Raw genomic sequence first — 17,971 nt, 5'->3', positions numbered from 1 at the left:
GCATTTTCCCTGTCTAAACCTTTCATAATTTTGTATACCTCTATAAAACCTCCCCTCATCTCCTGCACTCTAAAGAATAAGGTCCTAATCTATTCAACCTTTCCCTTTAACTCAGGTCCCAGCCACATCCTGTAAATTTTCTCTGCACTATTTCAATCTTATTGACATCTCTTCTACAGGTAGGCGACAAAAGCTGCACGCAATACTCAAATTTAGACCTCAGCAATGTCTTATGTTCCTATATATAACATCCCAACACAAGTACTCAATACATTGATTTATGAAGACTTCTGTGCCAAGAGCTTTCTTTATGATCCTATCTACCTGTGACACCATGTTCAAAGAATTATGGACCTGTATTCCCATTCCTTGTTGTTTATATTCTGTTCAATCTTATAATCTGCTACCTGAATTTGTAAACTTTTTCATTAAGTACAGTATGTTACATCTATATTTAATTTACCACAGATGGTAGACTCTCCTCTACCATCTGTGTTGAGAACTTCAAGTTCCTAGGTTTGAACGTCACCATTAGCCTTTCTTGGTCCAACCGTATGAATATCACTGCCAGGAAAACTCAACAATATCTCTGCTTCCTCTGTTAACTCATACCAATTTTTATCAAAATTCAAACTAACTTTATTATCAAATCACACATCTGTCACATATATGACCCTGATTCATTGCCTTGCAATTCATTCTCTTGTGGACATCCACAGTAAATACAAAGAAACACAGCAAAATCAATGAAAAACCCAAGATACATGGTCTTGAAAAACCCTTTGTCACATGGTGTGAGCAGAATTATCTGCAGTTAATGTGAAAAAGACTAAGGAGCTGGTGGTAGACCTGAGGAGAGCTAAGGTACCAGTGACCCCTGTTTCCATCCAGGGGGTCAGTGTGGACATGGTGGAGGATTACAAATACCTGGGGATACGAATTGACAATAAACTGAACTGGTCAAAGAACACTGAGGCTGTCTACAAGAAGGGTCAGAGCCATCTCTATTTCCTGAGGAGAATGAGGTCCTTTAACATCTGCCAGATGATGCTGAGGATGTTCTACAAGTCTGTGGTGGCCAGTGCTATCATGTTTGCTGTTGTGTGCTGGGGCAGCAGGCTGAGGGTAGCAGACACCAACAGAATCAACAAACTCATTCGTAAGGCCAATGATGTTGTGGGGATGGAACTGGACTCTCTCATGGCGGTGTCTGAAAAGGGGATGCCATCTAAGTTGCATACCATCTTGGTCAATGTCTCCCATCCACTACATAATGTACTGGGTGGGCACAGGAGTACATTCAGCCAGAGACACATTCCTCCAAGATGCAACACAGAGCGTCATAGGAAGTCATTCCTGCCTGTGGCCATCAAACTTTACAACTCCTCCCTTGGAGGGTCAGGCACCCTGTGCCGATAGACTGGTCCTGGACTTATTTCATAATTTACTGGCATAATTTACATATTACTATTTAACTATTTATGCTTCTATTACTATTTATTATTTATGGTGCAACTGTAACAAAAACCAATTTCCCCCTGGGATCAATAAAGTATGACTATGACTATGACTAAGACAGGATGAACAAACAATCAATGTGCAAGACAACAAGTTGCACATATACAAACAAAATAATAATAATCAATAAATAAGCAATAAATACCAAGAACATGAGATAAAGTGACTTGGAAAGTGAGTCCATCAGATGTCGGGACATTCCAACGTTGGGGTGCATGAAGCTGCGTGAGGTTATCACCTCTTGTTTCAAGAGCCTGATGGTTGAGAGGTAATATCTGTTCCTGAACCTGGTGGGCAAGTTCTGAGGTATTCTTGTACCTTTTTCCCAATGGCAGCAGCAAGAAGGGAGCATGGCCTGGATGGTGGGGGTCCTTGATGATGGATGCCACTTTCCCTCAGCAGGGCTCCTTGTAGATGTGCTCAATGGTGGGGTGGGCTTTACCTGAGATGGACGGGGCCATATCCAGTACATTTTGTAGGATTTTCTGTTCAAGGGCATTAGTGTTTGCATATCAAGCCATGATGCAACCAGTGTCATCGCACCTATAGAAGTTTTTCAAAGTTTTAAGTGGCATGTCGAATTCTCACAAACTTCTAAGAAAGTAAAGGTGCTGCTGTGTCTTCTTTGTAGTGGCACTTAGACGCTGGAGCCAGGGACAGCTTCTCTGAAATGATAATGCCGAAGAATTTAAAGTTACTGACCCGCTCCGCCTCCGATCCCCCGCTGAGTACTGACTCATGGAACTCTAGTTTCTTCCTCCTTTAGTCAGTAATCAGCTGTTTGGTTTTGCTGCCATTGAGTGAGAGGTTGTTGTAGCACCAATCACCCAGATTTTCAATCTCCCTCCTAGATGCTGATTCATCGTCACTTTTGATTAGGCTAATGAATGTAGTGTTGCTGACAAACTTGTGTATGGAATTGGAGCTATCCTTAGACTCACATTGATGAGTATAAAGCAAGTAGGGAAGGGGACTAAGCTCACAGCCTTATGGTGCACCTGTGCTGATGGTGATTCCGAAGGAGGTGCTGCCAATTTAAACTGACTGGGGCCTGCAAGTGAGGAAAACGAGGATCCAGTTGCACAAGGAGGTATTGAGGCCTAGGTCTTGAAGCTTATTGATTAGCTTTGAGGGGATGATAGTATTGAATATTGAGCTGTAGTTGATAAAGAGCATCCTGATGTATACATCTTCCCTGTCCAGATGTTCCAGATTGAGTGAAGAGCCAGTAAAATGGCACCTTCTGTTGACCTGTTGTGATGGTAGGAAAATTGGAATGGATCCAAGTTGCTCCTCAGGTAGAAGTTGATGTTTCATCACCAACCTCTCCGAGCACTTCATTGCTGAAATTGCTCCTCCATTCAGGGAGGAGAAGATGGCGGCGCAACGCAGCGCACGCGGCCTCTCTGGAGAAAAAATATCGTATTTGTTAAATAGGGGCTGTGCACATCCTGATTTGATGGAGATGGACACGAGAAGCACAGACGAACATCTGGAGAAACTTCTGAAATGCCCGGTTCGCTGTCGCTGCTACTGTGCGATCGAGAATCTTCAGAGGGAAGGCCCCACATCCTTGGCTTTGCCTGCTGCTGGCGGCCAGGGCTGGGGTCAAAGCGCTCGCCAGAGATGGTGTTCGGTGCTCGGTGTCAGAGGGCTGGTCGGAGGCTCGAAGTTTTCAGACGGACTGAGAGTCGGACTGTGGTCAAGTGCTCCCAAGATGCTGCATCAGCAAGTTTGCGGCGCTGGAAGCTCATGGCAGGGAGAGTTTTTTCCTTCTACCGTCTGCGTGAGATGTTGGGACTTTCAAGACACTTTCAGACTTTTTTTTTACCGTGCCCATGGTTCTTCCATCAAATTACGGTATTGCTTTGCACTGTTGTAACTATGTGTGATAATTATGTGTTTTTTGTCAGTTTTTCAGTCTTGGTCTGTCTTGTGTTTTTGTGATATTACACTGGAGGAACATTGTATCATTTCTTAATGCATGTATTACTAAATGACAATAAAAGAGGACTGCATGTCCTCATAATCTACAAATGTTTGTAAATCTAAGTGCTACTGGATGATAGTCATTGAGGCAGGCTCTTCTCGGACACCAGTATGATTGAAGCCTGCTTGAAGCAGATAGGTACCTCAGACTGCCAGAGCGAGGGATTAAAGATGTCAGTAAACTCTCCTGCTAGTTGATCAGCACAGGTCTTCAGTGATCGGCCAGGTACCCCATCTGGGCCAGATGCTTTCAGTAGGTTCACTCTCTTGAGGGGAACTGTCATGTCAGCCTCAGAGACTGAAATTACAGAGTCAATGTACTATGGAAAGCATTCTGTCTTGATGCATAATGGATTGGTATGGCAAAAGCTCTGCACATGACCACAAGGAACTGCAGAGAGTTGTAGATTTGTTAAGTATGCCCACAGATAAAGAATCTCAGGGTTGTATGTGGTGACGTGTATGTACTCTGATAATAAAATTTTACTTTGAGCTTTGATCTCAGCACATCACAGGAGCTAGCCTTTCCTCTATGACAACACACACAAAATCCTGGAAGAACTCAGCGGCTCAGTCAGCTTTTATGGAAATGAATAAACAGTTGACGTTTCGGGCCGAGACTCCCCTCTGTGGACTCTGTTTGAGCAAGCTGGTGCTTTTCTTGTCGTATGAGGATAATCCGAGTGAGTGAGGGCTTTCCTCTTTGGCGTGAAGGACAAGGGGCAACTTGCTAGAGGCACTCAGCACAATGAGAAATGTAGATCAAGTAGCTAGTCAAAAGGGCAGAAATGGCTCATGCAAGAGGGTATATTTTAAGGTAATTGGAGGAATGTATGGGGGGGGTTTGATGTCAGAAGCAAGCTTTTTACACAGAGTGTGGAGTGTGTGGAACAACCTGCCAGGGGTGGTGATCAAAGCAGATACATTAGAGCCATTTAAGATTCTTAGTTAGGCACATGGATGACAGAAAAATGGAGGGCTATGTAGGAGGGAAGAGCTATATTGATCTTGGAGTAAGTTAAGAGATCAGCACACATTGTGCGCTAAAGGACCTATACTGTGTTCTGCTGTCCTATGTTGTATCTTCTGTGTTCTCGCTGCCTCAGTAAAGCAGCCAGCATAATCTAAGATCCCACCCGTCTAGGAAATTTTCTTTTCTCTCCACTCCCATCAGGCAGAAGATTCAAAATACAGAAAACACGTAGGAGCAGGCTTAAGGACAGCTTCAACCCCGCTGTTATCAGACTCTGTGCAATAAGCTGAACCTTTGGCCTCACAATCTACCGCATTACGATCTTGTGCTTCATCAATTAACTGCACTTCACTTTTTTGGTAACTCTTACACTTTATTCTAACTGGCCAGTGATGTAGATGAGGTTGAGTACAGGGCTACGGTAGGAAACTTTGTCACATGGTGTGAGTAGAATTATCTGCAGCTTAATGTGAAAAAGACTAAGGAGCTGATGGTAGACCTGAGGAGAGCTAAGGCACCGGTGACCCCTATTTCCATCCAGGGGGTCAGTGTGGACATGGTGGAGGATTACAAATACCTGGGGATACGAATTGACAATAAACTGGACTGGTCTAAGAACACTGAGGCTGCCTACAAGAAGGGTCAGAGCCGTCTCTATTTCCTGAGGAGACTGAGGTCCTTTAACATCTGCCAGACGATGCTGAGGATGTTCTACGAGTCTGTGGTGGCCAGTGCTATCATGTTTGCTGTTGTGTGCTGGGGCAGCAGGCTGAGAGTAGCAGACACCAACAGAATCAACAAACTCATTCGTAAGGCCAGTGATGTTGTGGGGATGGAACTGGACTCTCTGACGGTGGTGTCTGAAAAGAGGATGCTGTCTAAGTTGCATGCCATCTTGGACAATGTCTCCCATCCATTACATAATGTACTGGGTGGGCACAGGAGTACATTCAGTCAGAGACTCATTCCACCGAGATGCAACACAGAGCGTCATAGGAAGTTATTCCTGCCTGTGGCCATCAAACTTTACAGCTCCTCCCTTGGAGGGTCAGACATCCTGAGCCAACAGGCTGGTCCTGGACTTATTTCATAATTTACTGACATAATTTACATATTACTATTTAACTATTTCTGGTTCTATTACTATTTATTATTTATGGTGCAACTGTAACGAAAACCAATTTCCCCCGGGATCAATGAAGTATGGCTATGACTATGACTATACTGGCGTCAGCACAGGACTTTAAGACAGACGGTTCTGAATTCAAATCCGGCTGGCTCCTTGCACACTTGCCATCCAGCCTCGTAAAAAAGTCAAACGCTACGGAAATGGTAAAAATGCTGCCCGATGTGCCACAAGGCATGGAAAGGAACAACACACACTTTAGTTTACATGATTATTGTTTGGGCTTATTCCAGCTCGATACACTGTGTAATGATTTGATCTGTACGAACAGTAGGCAAGACAAGCTTCTCACTGTATCTTGATACATATGATAATAATAACCAATACCATCTGTTCTGTGTGGTCTGTAAGCCCCCATTAAACATCTGCCTCAGCATCTTGACTGAATGATCCCTTAACCAAATTTGTCAGCTCACCTTAGCTAGCTCTGTTTTCATGCTCTCCTGGCAGTAATTATTATAGGTTTAAAATGCTTGCCTTGGACTCATTCTTCCCTCCCTCAAATGCACGTAAAATTTAATCATATAAGTATTACCACCTAGGTCACTTCATGACAAGGTCACTAATTAATCCCCTTTCATTACACGAGGCTGTTTCAGCATAGGTTACTCTCTCGTAGCTCTAGAACCTGTTGTCCTTAGAAACTATCGTGGAAACATTCTGCAAACTCATCTACCTCAGTGGCCTGATTTTTCCAATTTATATGTAGATTAAACTCCCCCATGATTACCTCTGCACCTTTCTGACAAGCTTCCAATATTCCTTCATTGATACCATGACCTACCATGTGGGTACAAGTGACTTCTTCCCTTGAGTATTCCGTATTATCATACAAGCTATTTCTACACCCTGGCTTTTCTGAAACTTATGGTCATCCGTCTCTAAGGTGCTAAAGCTGCTGTTAATTAACAAAGCTGCTTATCCATCTCTTCCTTTTCTTCCTCAACTTAAAAGTAGTAAATTGGTTTATTATTGTCACATGTACCGAGACATAATGAAATACCGGACTTGCATAGCAATCACACAGTTTAATTTATGAGAACAGTGCATGACGTGGCACCAAGTAAAACAAATACAGAATGCAAAAGAAAGTGTTACAGTTACAGAGAAATTGCAGTGCAGGCAGACAGTAAAGCACAAGGTCACAAGGTGGTAGGTTCTAAAGTGAACGTGCCATCTTATTGTTAATCAGGAACCACTGGTAGAAGCTGGCCTTGAACTTAGTGGTACGTACTTTCAGGCTTTCGTATCTTCTGTCCGATGAGGGTTGGGGGAGAAGGGAGAATGTCCGGGGTAGAAGCATGAGAGAATAGGAACAGGAATTGGATATCAGGTCCCTCCATTCTGCCCCACCATTCAATATGATCTTGGGTGATCTTCCCCAGTTCACCTCATTATGCCAGAGCCCCCAAACCCCCAATCTGTCAAAAATATACCTGCAAACACGAGGAATTCTGCAGATGCTGGAAATTCAAGCAACACACATCAAAGTTGCTGGTGAACACAGCAGGCCAGGCAGCATCTCTAGGAAGAGGTACAGTCGACGTTTCGGGCCAAGACCTAAAATATACCTGCCTCCACTTTAAATACTTCTAATGAGTCAATGGTGGCAGGATGGAGATACATCTCTACCAAAGGAGGTAGTCTGCGGGTCACTCTTGGGCAAAGTGTAGCACCTGCTTAGCCCCCCCAATCAGGACCACGTGAAGCCTTGGGAGCAGGTGGTGGATGGTCGTAGGGGCAGCTGGTGCATGTCACAAGTCCTGGTTATGTGACAATCAGACAATCTCTGAAGAGTACAGATAATGGTTGAGTTCACCTGTATTGTAAAGACACTGCCCAGAGGAAGGCAAAAAAAATTGTCAGCAGCAATCCTGGTCATGGATAGACCACAATCATCCATGTCATACAACATGGCATATAACAGTCGAAGGAATGAGTCAACCTCTGCACCTCTCTAGCGTAGAGAATAACAGAGATTCACCGTCATTTGCAAGAAGAAATTTCTACGTAACTTGGTTCAAAAAGTCTCACTCCTTGAAATTGTCCCCTTGGGAATCTCCCACCAAAAAAAAGCTCAACATCTACCATGTTATGCCCCTAGCATCTTGGAGGACTCAGTCCTGATGAAGGGCCGCAGCCTGTTTATTTCCCTCTTTAGATGTGGCCTCACCAGTACCTTGCGTGCATTTCTTAAGAATGGGGCTGCGAGGGAAAAATAAATCAGTCAAGATTGAATGTCAGAGCAGATTCAGCGGGACGAATGGTCTAATAATACTCCTATGTCTGATGGTCTGAAGGGATATTGACAAAATCTGGTGTTCGTCCATCGTCAATGTCGATGAAGGCCTCGACACCATTATGATGGTGTTGAGACTAGCTCGTGATTTGGATTTAAGTGAGGGAGAGTTGTGCAGTGTCAGCCTCACTCTCTCTTCCCAATTCCCATCTGGATCCAGTGGCAAGACAAGAGTCGAGACGGCTGGAGATGCGACTGGGCACAGTGGATGACCAGGACGTCTTCTCCACGACGCTTGCAGAGACCGCCTTCTTGACCGTTGGACCTTCCACTGGTCTCGTCCGCTCAATCCGCCAGAGTCCGTCTTCAAATGCTGGGATAGACAACTCCCTATCTCACCAAGAGTTTGAGACCCGTCAGCTACCCTCACCTGGTTTAGCCGACTTGTCGAAGCCGTTAGCTGGGGTGTGGCCACTGTCGCATACAAACAGCTACAGGGAGCCACAGGTGAGAGCTGAGTGCCAGGTGGGGACCAAAGGTAGGCTAACCGCCCTGAAAAGGACACAACATGATCCCCCAACAGAGGTGCTACCCCTCCCTGACACCCCATACACAAAATAGTATACAATATTGTATCTTTGGTGAAGATACATCTCTACCAAAGGAGGTATAAGGCACTCCTTCCCTCCACTAGCCTGCAGGTCACCCTTGGGCAAGATGTAGCACCTGTATGGCACACGACCCCCCTCCCCCCCCAGATCAGGGTCACTGATGCCACAGGAGCAGGTGGTGGATGGTCATATGAACAGCTGGTGCACATCACAAGTCCTGGCTATGTGACCACTGACACCAGGCATACAATCTCTGAAGAGCATTGAAAATGGCTGGGTTCACCTGTCTTGTAAAGACACTGCCCAGAAGAAGGTAATGACAAGCCAGTTCTGTAGGAAAATTTGCCGAGAACAATCATGGTCAGGGAAAGATCATAATCACCCACGTCATATGATACAGCTCATAATGAATGAATGAATGGAAACACAGCGTAGAGAAAGTCCCGAGAGAAAGATATGAAGATGGGAATTACTAAAGACAAAGATAGTGAGTTCAAATCTCGGAGTATACCAGCAGCTAAGACTAGAGTTCACAAAAATAATACAATAAGGAAGTCAGATCTGTATCTGAATGCACATAGCATTTGGCATTGAACTGATGAAACAAGAACCCAAATAAAAATAATCCGTTAGACTCTGTGGAGAGAGTGTTGCATGATCATATAGTTTAGAATCTGAATATTGAACTGAAACTAGCCTTAGGGAGCTAAAGAAATAGGCTAGGTTTCTTTTGACCATCGCCAATCCTCATTGATGCACCATAGAAAGCAGCCTATCCAGATACACCACAGCTTAGCAGAGCATCTTCAATAAACTGCAAAGAGCTGTCGACACAGCTTAGAACATCACAGAAACCAGACTCTTCCCTCCATGGACTCTGGCTACACTTCTCACTGCCTTGGGAGAGCAGCCTGCATAATCAAAGATCCCACCCTCCCTAGACATCCTTTTTACTCCCCCCTCCCATTCATGTACCTTGATAATAAATTGTCCTTTGACTTTGACAGAACTAGATAACTCTGTGATAGATTATTGCAGAATCTCGAGAAACACACAATGCACTGGAGGAACTCAGTGGGTCAGGCAGCATCGACGGAGGGAAGTGGCCATTTGCCATTCCAGACAGTTCATCTGAAAATCACAGATTTGAATTGGGAGAGATTAAGTGAGGAGAAGAGCAGAAGGCTGGTGATGCTACGCTACTTATCAGTTGGACCTCAACCGCTGTTCCAGAATTTTCCCAATGATAAAGTTTAAGTTTAAATGTCATTCAACCATAGACATGCATATGACTAAGCATCATTCCATTAGGGACAAGGTACAAAACACAGTATATACAGTCACACACAGCACATAGTTACGATAGCACATACAGTCACAAGATAATATTAGCACAAGTCCCCAAGTGTCATGGTCTGAAGATTGATGGTGCATGGGATGTTGGCCTGGAGCCATGTTTCTGTGATAACAAGTATGCAACAGTTCCTCATCTCATGCTGCGCCAGCCGCAGATGAAGGCAATCCAGTTTGTCTTGCAGGGAGCAAACACACGGACCAATGGGAGAGCCAGAAGTGGTCAAGTCAGCATCTCAGGATGGTTGCAAGATCCTGATTCCAGCCCCTCTCTCTCATCAGAGGGTCTGTGCCTAAGCAACATTCAATCAAATTCTCAGTGGGGTTACAACACTCCAAGGAGAGTACAGTGCGTTGGTGAGGCAACCCATGGAGTACCGCGCACAGTTCTGGTCTCAGTGCCGACGAAAGGATATCACAGCACTGGAGGCAGTCCAAAGGAGATTCACCGACTAGTGCCTGAGATGAGAGGGTTGTTTGATCAAGAGAGGCTAGACAGATTTGGGTCTATAGTCTTTGAGGTTTGGAAGAACAAAGAATGACCTTAGATCAAATCATACAAGATCCTTAGACTCAAAAGTTCCTGCAATTGCTGGAAAACTTGAGTAATGCACACAATATGTGAGAGGAACTCAACAAATGAGATAGCATCTATGGAGGGGAATAAACAGTTAATGTTTTGGGCTAAGACCTTTCATCCTCAAAGATACTAATGGGGCATAATGTGGGAGATGTTGAGACGTTTCCTTCTGTGAGAGATTCTCAAATGAGGGGATGTTTTCAAGGAGCAGGCATTTCAAACCAAGGTACAGTATTTCAAAATTTCTTCCCACAGAGGCTGATGAATTTCTGTAATTGCTAGAGAGATGCAAAAGCTGAATAATTAGAAGCATGTAAAGTGGAGGTGGATATATTTTTGATAGATTGAGTACTTGAGGACTCTGGCATAAGAAGGGGAGTAGAGGCTTGGAACAGATTGGCTATGGTCATATTGAATGGTGAGGCAGGCTGGAGAGACCTGATATCCAATTTCTCATGCTTCTGCCCCATGTTCTTCTCCTTCCCATTGGGCAGAAGATAAAAAAGCCTGAAAGCACATACCACAAGGCTCAAGGGCAGCTTCTATCCCATCAGACACTTCAATGGATCTCTTGTACTCTTGCCATCACAATCTGTCTCATTATGACCTTGAACTTTATTATGTACATGAATTGCTTTTTTCTTGGCAGCTTTTACTTTTTATTCTGCATTGTTATTGTTTTACCTTATTCTAACCCAATGCACTGTGCGATAATTCGATCGATAAGAACAGAATGAAAGACAAACTTTTCACTGCATCTTGATACATGTGACACTAATAAACCAATACCAATCTGATTCTTTGGACACTTGCTCACTGAGCCCGTGTCCCATGAAGGTTTGGGGTTGTTAAAGGAAAGAAACAAGAATAAATCAAGGTCTCTGAAGAAAATCAACTTCAGTAATAAACGAGTGCAATGGAACCAGCATGTGAGCTTAGCGGTGTTCAGTACACAGTGTGCTGCAGGTGACAGACAGACACTCATTTCTCCTCTCAGTAAACTCGAGTGTTTTCCGATAGGCTGTGAATTACTGCCACACAATGACCCTCAGCTGGCAGACTCTTGCTTTAGAACATGTGAAATTCAGGGCAGAAGAAAGCCCACTCGCCCTTTCCAGTTTAGTCCACCATTCACAGAGCATAAAACAGAACAGTACAGGCCCTGGGGCCTACAATTTTGTGTTGACCATTCAGCTTATTCTTAGATCAATCTAATCTTTCCCTCCTATGAAACCCTCCATTTTCTATCATCTATGTGACTGACTAAGAGCTTTTTAAATACCCGTAATGTAACTGCCTCTACCACTGTCCCTGACAGGCACCCCTCACTCTCTATGCAATTAACTTCCCTTTGATAGCCCCCCTATACTTTACTCCACTCACCTTAAAATTATGCCCCCTGGAGTTAGCTATCCTGCCCTGGGAAAAGTCTCTGGTTATAAACTTGTTCTATGCCTTTTACCATCTTGTACACTTCTATCAAGTCACTTCTCATTTTCCTTTGCTCCAAAGAGAAACGCCCTAGCCCGTTTAACCTATTGTCATAAGGCATGGAACAATGGACAGAGTTAACATGAACCTCACACTGACCTTGACTGTCTCCATCCAGCGCTGTTGCTTCATCTGGTAGTACACCACGGACTCGTAGTGAGTGACAGGCTTGTCTCCAGCCCCCTGGCATATTGCATTCTAAACACCAGAAGACACAGTAAAATAGTTAGAGCAGCAATTTACAGAAAACCCCGCTTTCAGAAAATGATTAATTGTGCTTGGCCCTTGTTTTCAGATAAAAGTTCCATCTCATGCCAGTGCACGGATCAGAGTAGGATGTAAAACTGATTACCTTTTTGAAAAGCAGAGTGTCATGTTCTTGTGAAGCTGTAAAAATTACATTAGTTACAGAGAGACGACAGGTTATATATTAATACGGACTAAATGCTCTGAGAGATAACATCCCTTTAGAGCAGGTAATACCCTTTTTCCTTTCGCAGGAAAAAGGAGATCAACAACACTGAGGAAATGAACCAGCTTTCTCCCATGTTCAGGCAATGTGATAAAGTTCTTCACCAATGTTAACTGCATCTCTGTGACTCTGCTTTGAACCCTTCAGTCAGAGGGTTCAGAGCACAGGTAGGAGGGTAGATGGAACATGGGCAGGGGTGGGGAGTTTTATAAAACATTGCAGCACAATACAGTATAGGCTATTGAATTCTGATGTTTTTGATCCAAGGTCCTTTCGGAAGTCAATAAAGAGCGACAAAACTTGTTGCTTCACGATCATTTCATTACGTGCTAATAGAACAAGGAGAATTGGAAACAGACAGAGACAGAGGACTAGTAGGGGAAAGGAAAGAAGAAATAAAGGTGGCGGGCCAACGTGTTCAGCTCTCTTTATATGACAGATGAGCAACATTCAATTTAAATATGTAGATAAGAATGAATCAATCAGATAGCCCCTATTCAAATAATGTGATACCAGAGAACTTTTTCAGAACTTGCAAGAAACTGCACTGGATGGAGACGGTCATGTGAGCCACTAGGGAAAACACTGAACAATTGTATAGACATACTGTGACCACTAGGAAACATACCAAACAGTTACATTTATGTAAATAATTACAGTATAGAGAGTAAAATACTATTAGCAGGCATAAATTGTTAAATTGCAAAGAAAATAACAAAAATACAGTCTAATCCAACAAGGTCATTCGGCCCATGACGCTATGCCAATTATTTAACCTTCTCTTAGATCAGTCTAGTCCTTTCCTTCTACACAGCCCTCCGTTTTTTTATCATCCATGTGCTTATCTAAGAGTTTCTTAAATGCCCCTAATGTATCTGCCTCTATCACCACCCCTGGCAGGGTGTTCCAACCACCCACCACTTTATGTGTAAAAACTTACTTCTGAAAACTCCCCATGTTTTCTTCCAAACAACTCAAAATTGTGCCCCCTCGTATTAACCAGCTTCACCCTGAGAAATAGTCTCTGGCTATCTATTCTATCCATGCATCATCACTTTGTACATCTCCATCAAGTCACGCCGAAGAGAAAAGACCTAACTTACTCAACCGAACCTCATAAGACATGCTCTCTAATAGAAACATAGAAAATTTATAGCACAATACAGGCTCTTCAGCCCACAAAGTTGTGTCGAACATTTCCCTACCTTAGAAATTACTAGGGTTACCCATAGCCCTTTATTTTTCTAAGCTCCATGTACCTATCTAAAAGTCTCTTAAAAGACCCTATCGTATCTGCCTCCACCACCGTTGCCGGCAGCCCATTCCACGCACTCACCACTCTCTGCATAAAAAACTTACCCCTAACATCTCCTCTGTACCTATTCCCAAGCACCTTAAACCTGTGCCCTCTTGTGGCAGCCATTTCAGCCCTGGGAAAAAGCCTCTGACTATCCATACGATCAATGCCTCTCGTCATCTTACACACCTCTATCAGGTCACCTCTCATCCTCCGTCACTCCAAGGAGAAAAGGCCGAGTTCACTCAACCTGTTTTCATAAGGCATGCTCCCCAATCCAGGCAACATCCTTATAAATCTCCTCTGCACCCTTTCAATGGCTTCCACATCCTTCCTGTAGTGAGGTGACCAGAACTGAGCACAGTACTCCAAGTGGGGTCTGACCAGGGTCCTATATAGCTGCAACATTACCTCTCGGCTCCTAAATTCAATCCCACGATTGATGAAGGCCAATACACCGTATGCCTTCTTAACCACAGAGTCAACCTGCGCAGCTGCTTTGAGTGTCCTATGGACTCGGACCCCAAGATCCCTCTGATTCTCCACATTGCCAAGAGTCATACCATTAATACTATATTCTGCCATCATATTTGACCTACCAAAATGAACCACTTCACACTTATCTGGGTTGAACTCCATCTGCCACTTCTCAGCCCAGTTTTGCATCCTATCAATGTCCCGCTGTAACCTCTGACAGCCCTCCACACTATCCACAACACCCCTAGTATCCTTATAAGTCTCTTTTGCACCCTCCATAAAGCTTCCACATCCTTCCCATAATGAGGCACCCAGAACCGAACACAATGCTCCAAGTGTGGAATATTGAACTGCAGTTCAGTAGAGTGAACTTCCAGGTGAACGAATTTGATCTGAAACTTCAATGGCCCATGTCCCTTCACAGATGCTGTCTGACTCATTGAGTTTCTGCAGCGCACTATCTGCTGCTTCTGACTCCAGCAAATGCAGTCTCCACACCAGCATTATCAAGATAGTCCTATGCTTTATCCGAAATCATGACATCGGAGCAGAACTGGGCCATCCAGTCCATCAAAGCTACTTCTACATTTATCTGCCTCCTCAATTTAGGGGCAATAAGAGATAGGCAATAAAAGCTGACATTGCTGGTGATTGTCCACATTCCATCAGCAAATAGAGAAAAAAAAATCCCCAACATAGACACGAGTGATTCTGCAGGTGCTGGAAATCTTGACCAAGACACGCAGAATTTTGGAGGAACCCAGCAGGTTGGCAAGCATCTAAGGAGAGGAGTAAACAGTTAACACTTTGGGCCAAGAGGCTTCATGAGGACAAGAAACGAAGGAAAGGAAGAAGGTGGAAAAAGGACGCAGTGGGAGGCAAAAGAATCCCTCCTAGATGCTATCTGATAGTCAAACTTTGGTCTGTTGATCAATGACGCAGATCTCTGGCTGCAAGCTCATTAACAAGCATCAGACTGATGTACACAACCCGGAAGACAATATGTCACCCTTGGACTCCACTCACACAGCAATGTAATTGGTAATTGGCTGTTGGTTTATCAATCAATTAAATAGTTCCATAGTCTAATAAGATGGACTCTTGTCCTCACAATCTACATCATCATCATGTTGCACCTTATCGTTTACCTACACTGCACTTTCCCAGCAGTTTTTGCACTTTATTCTGCATTGTTATTGTTTTACTCTAATTCTTTATGCAATGATCCTATTTGTATGAACAGTACACAAGACTGTATCTCAGTACATGTGACGATAATGAACCAACTCCAGTTGGTAGAGAGGGATCTTGGGGTGAAAGTGAAAGATCCCTGAAAGTAGCACTGTCAGTGGACAGGATGATAAAGAAGGCATGCGGCCTGCTGGCACTCATTGGTCAGGGCATTTAGTGGAAAAGTTGGGGGTTATGACTCATGACTACCACGCGATTGAGGCCACATTGAGAGTATTGCATGTATTTCTGCTCACAATACTATAGGACGGATGAAGGGGCTTTGGAGCAGCTACAGAGGAGAAGCAAAGAACAAAGTGAACTTGTTATGCAATTACATACATACAGTATGTCATCATCCACAACCCTGAGATCTGGTTTCTTGCAGGCATGCTCAGTAAATACAAGAACTATAATAGAATCAATAGGATGGACAACAACACGATGGACCCAACAGGACAGACAAACAACCAGTGTGCAAAAGGCAACAAACTGTGCAAATACAAAAAAAGAAATAGTAATAATAATAATAATGATAAATAAATAAGCAATAAACATTGAGAACATGAGACGAAGAGTCCTTCAAAGTGAGTCCATGAATTGTGGGAATAGTTCAGTGATGAGATGAGGGAAGTTATCCCTTCAGGTTGAAGAGCACAATGGTTGAGGGGATAACCTGGTGGTGTGGGTCCTGAGGCTCCTGTACCTTCTTCCTGATTCACCAGGAATTGGAATGCATTAGCGATAAGAAAAGGTTGGACAAATTTGGATTATTTTCTCTGGAATATTGAAGGCTACAACTTAACAGAAGTTTATAAAATTACGGTAGATTCAGATAAGCCAAGGAGATGCAGCATAATGTTTTAGGAGGACAATACCAGGATTCCAACCCAGCAACTGTAAAGGAAGAGGGATTTACTTCCAAGGCAGGAAGGGGTGTGGTTTGGAGGACAACTTCCAGATGGTGATGTCCCCCATGTTTTTGCTACCCTTATCTTCCAGCTGGTAGAAGTGGTGGGCCTGGAAGGTGTTGTCTGAGTCGTCTCGGTCGATTGCTGCAGTGCATCATGTAGACAGTACAATCTGCTGCTACCGTAGACTGGTGGTGGAGTGAGTGAATGGCTGTGGATGGGGTGCCTATCAAGTGGGCTGCTGTGTCCCGTTTGGTTTTGAGCTTCTTTTGTGTTATAAATATTGAGTAAGTGCAGATTGTTCCACCACAGACCTGATATGAGCCTTGTAGATGGTGGACAGAAATTAGAGAGATAGGAAGGAGTTACTCAACGCAAGATTCCCAGCCCCTGCCCTACACTTGCAGCCACAATATAAGAGCACCACATAACGTAGCGGTTAGCAGGATGCTATTAGAGCTCAGGGTGCTCCAGAGTTCAGAGTTCAATTCCGGCACCATCTGTAAGGATTCTTCCCATAAACTGTGTGGGTTTCCCCCCGGGTGCTCGGATTTAGAACATAGAACATAGAATAGTACAGCACAGTACAGGCCCTTTGGCCCACAATGTTCTGCCGACCCTCAAACCCTGCCTCCCATATAAGCCCCCACCTTAGATTCCTCCATACACCTGTCTAGTAGTCTCTTAAACTTCACTAGTGTATCTGCCTCCACCACTGACTCAGGCAGTGCATTCCACGTACCAACCACTCTCTGAGTAAAAAACCTTCCTCTAATATCCCCCTTGAACTTCCCACCCCTTACCTTAAAGCCATGCCCTCTTGTATTGAGCAGTGGTGCCCTGGGGAAGAGGCGCTGGCTATCCACTCTATCTATTCCTCTTATTATCTTGTACACCTCTATCATGTCTCCTCTCATCCTCCTTCTCTCCAAAGAGTAAAGCCCTAGCTCCCTTAATCTCTGATCATAATGCATACTTTCTAAACCAGGCAGCATCCTGGTAAATCTCCTCTGTACCCTTTCCAATGCTTCAACATCCTTCCTATAGTGAGGTGACCAGAACTGGACACAGTACTCCAAGTGTGGTCTAACCAGAGTTTTATTGAGCTGCATCATTACATCGCGACTCTTAAACTCTATCCCTCAACTTATGAAAGCCAACACCCCATAAGCTTTCTTAACTACCCTATCTACCTGTGAGGAAACTTTCAGGGATCTGTGGACATGTACCCTGAGATCCCTCTGCTCCTCCACACTACCAAGTATCCTGCCATTTACTTTGTACTCTGCCTTGGAGTTTGTCCTTCCAAAGTGTACCGCCTCACACTTCTCCGGGTTGAACTCCATCTGCCACTTCTCAGCCCACTTCTGCATCCTATCAATGTCTCTCTGCAATTTTTGACAATCCTCTACACTATCTACAACACCACCAACCTTTGTGTCGTCTGCAAACTTGCCAACCCACCCTTCTACCCCCACATCTAGGTCGTTAATAAAAATCACGAAAAGTAGAGGTCCCAGAACAGATCCTTGTGGGACACCACTAGTCACAATCCTCCAATCTGAATGTACTCCCTCCACCACCACCCTCTGCCTTCTGCAGGCAAGCCAATTCTGAATCCATGGTCTGCTGTGCCGTGGTCCA

At 44.1% G+C, this 17,971-nt stretch overlaps 1 protein-coding gene across 1 annotated transcript in view; it reads right to left on the bottom strand.

Annotated features, from left to right (window-relative positions):
* Nucleotides 1-17,971, bottom strand: part of LOC140196859 (dedicator of cytokinesis protein 2-like) — a 1,243,024-nt gene that overhangs the window by 937,686 nt on the left and 287,367 nt on the right. Inside the window, exon 15 of the mRNA XM_072256747.1 lies at nt 12,040-12,138. Within this exon, the coding sequence (XP_072112848.1) occupies nt 12,040-12,138 (99 nt within the window). The remainder of the gene's footprint in view (nt 1-12,039; nt 12,139-17,971) is intronic.

This window comes from Mobula birostris, chromosome 4, assembly GCF_030028105.1.
Source record: "Mobula birostris isolate sMobBir1 chromosome 4, sMobBir1.hap1, whole genome shotgun sequence".
Classification (NCBI taxonomy): domain Eukaryota; kingdom Metazoa; phylum Chordata; class Chondrichthyes; order Myliobatiformes; family Myliobatidae; genus Mobula; species Mobula birostris.
The sequence above is the reverse complement of the archived record's forward strand: the minus strand, read 5'-3'. Positions and strand labels throughout refer to the sequence as shown.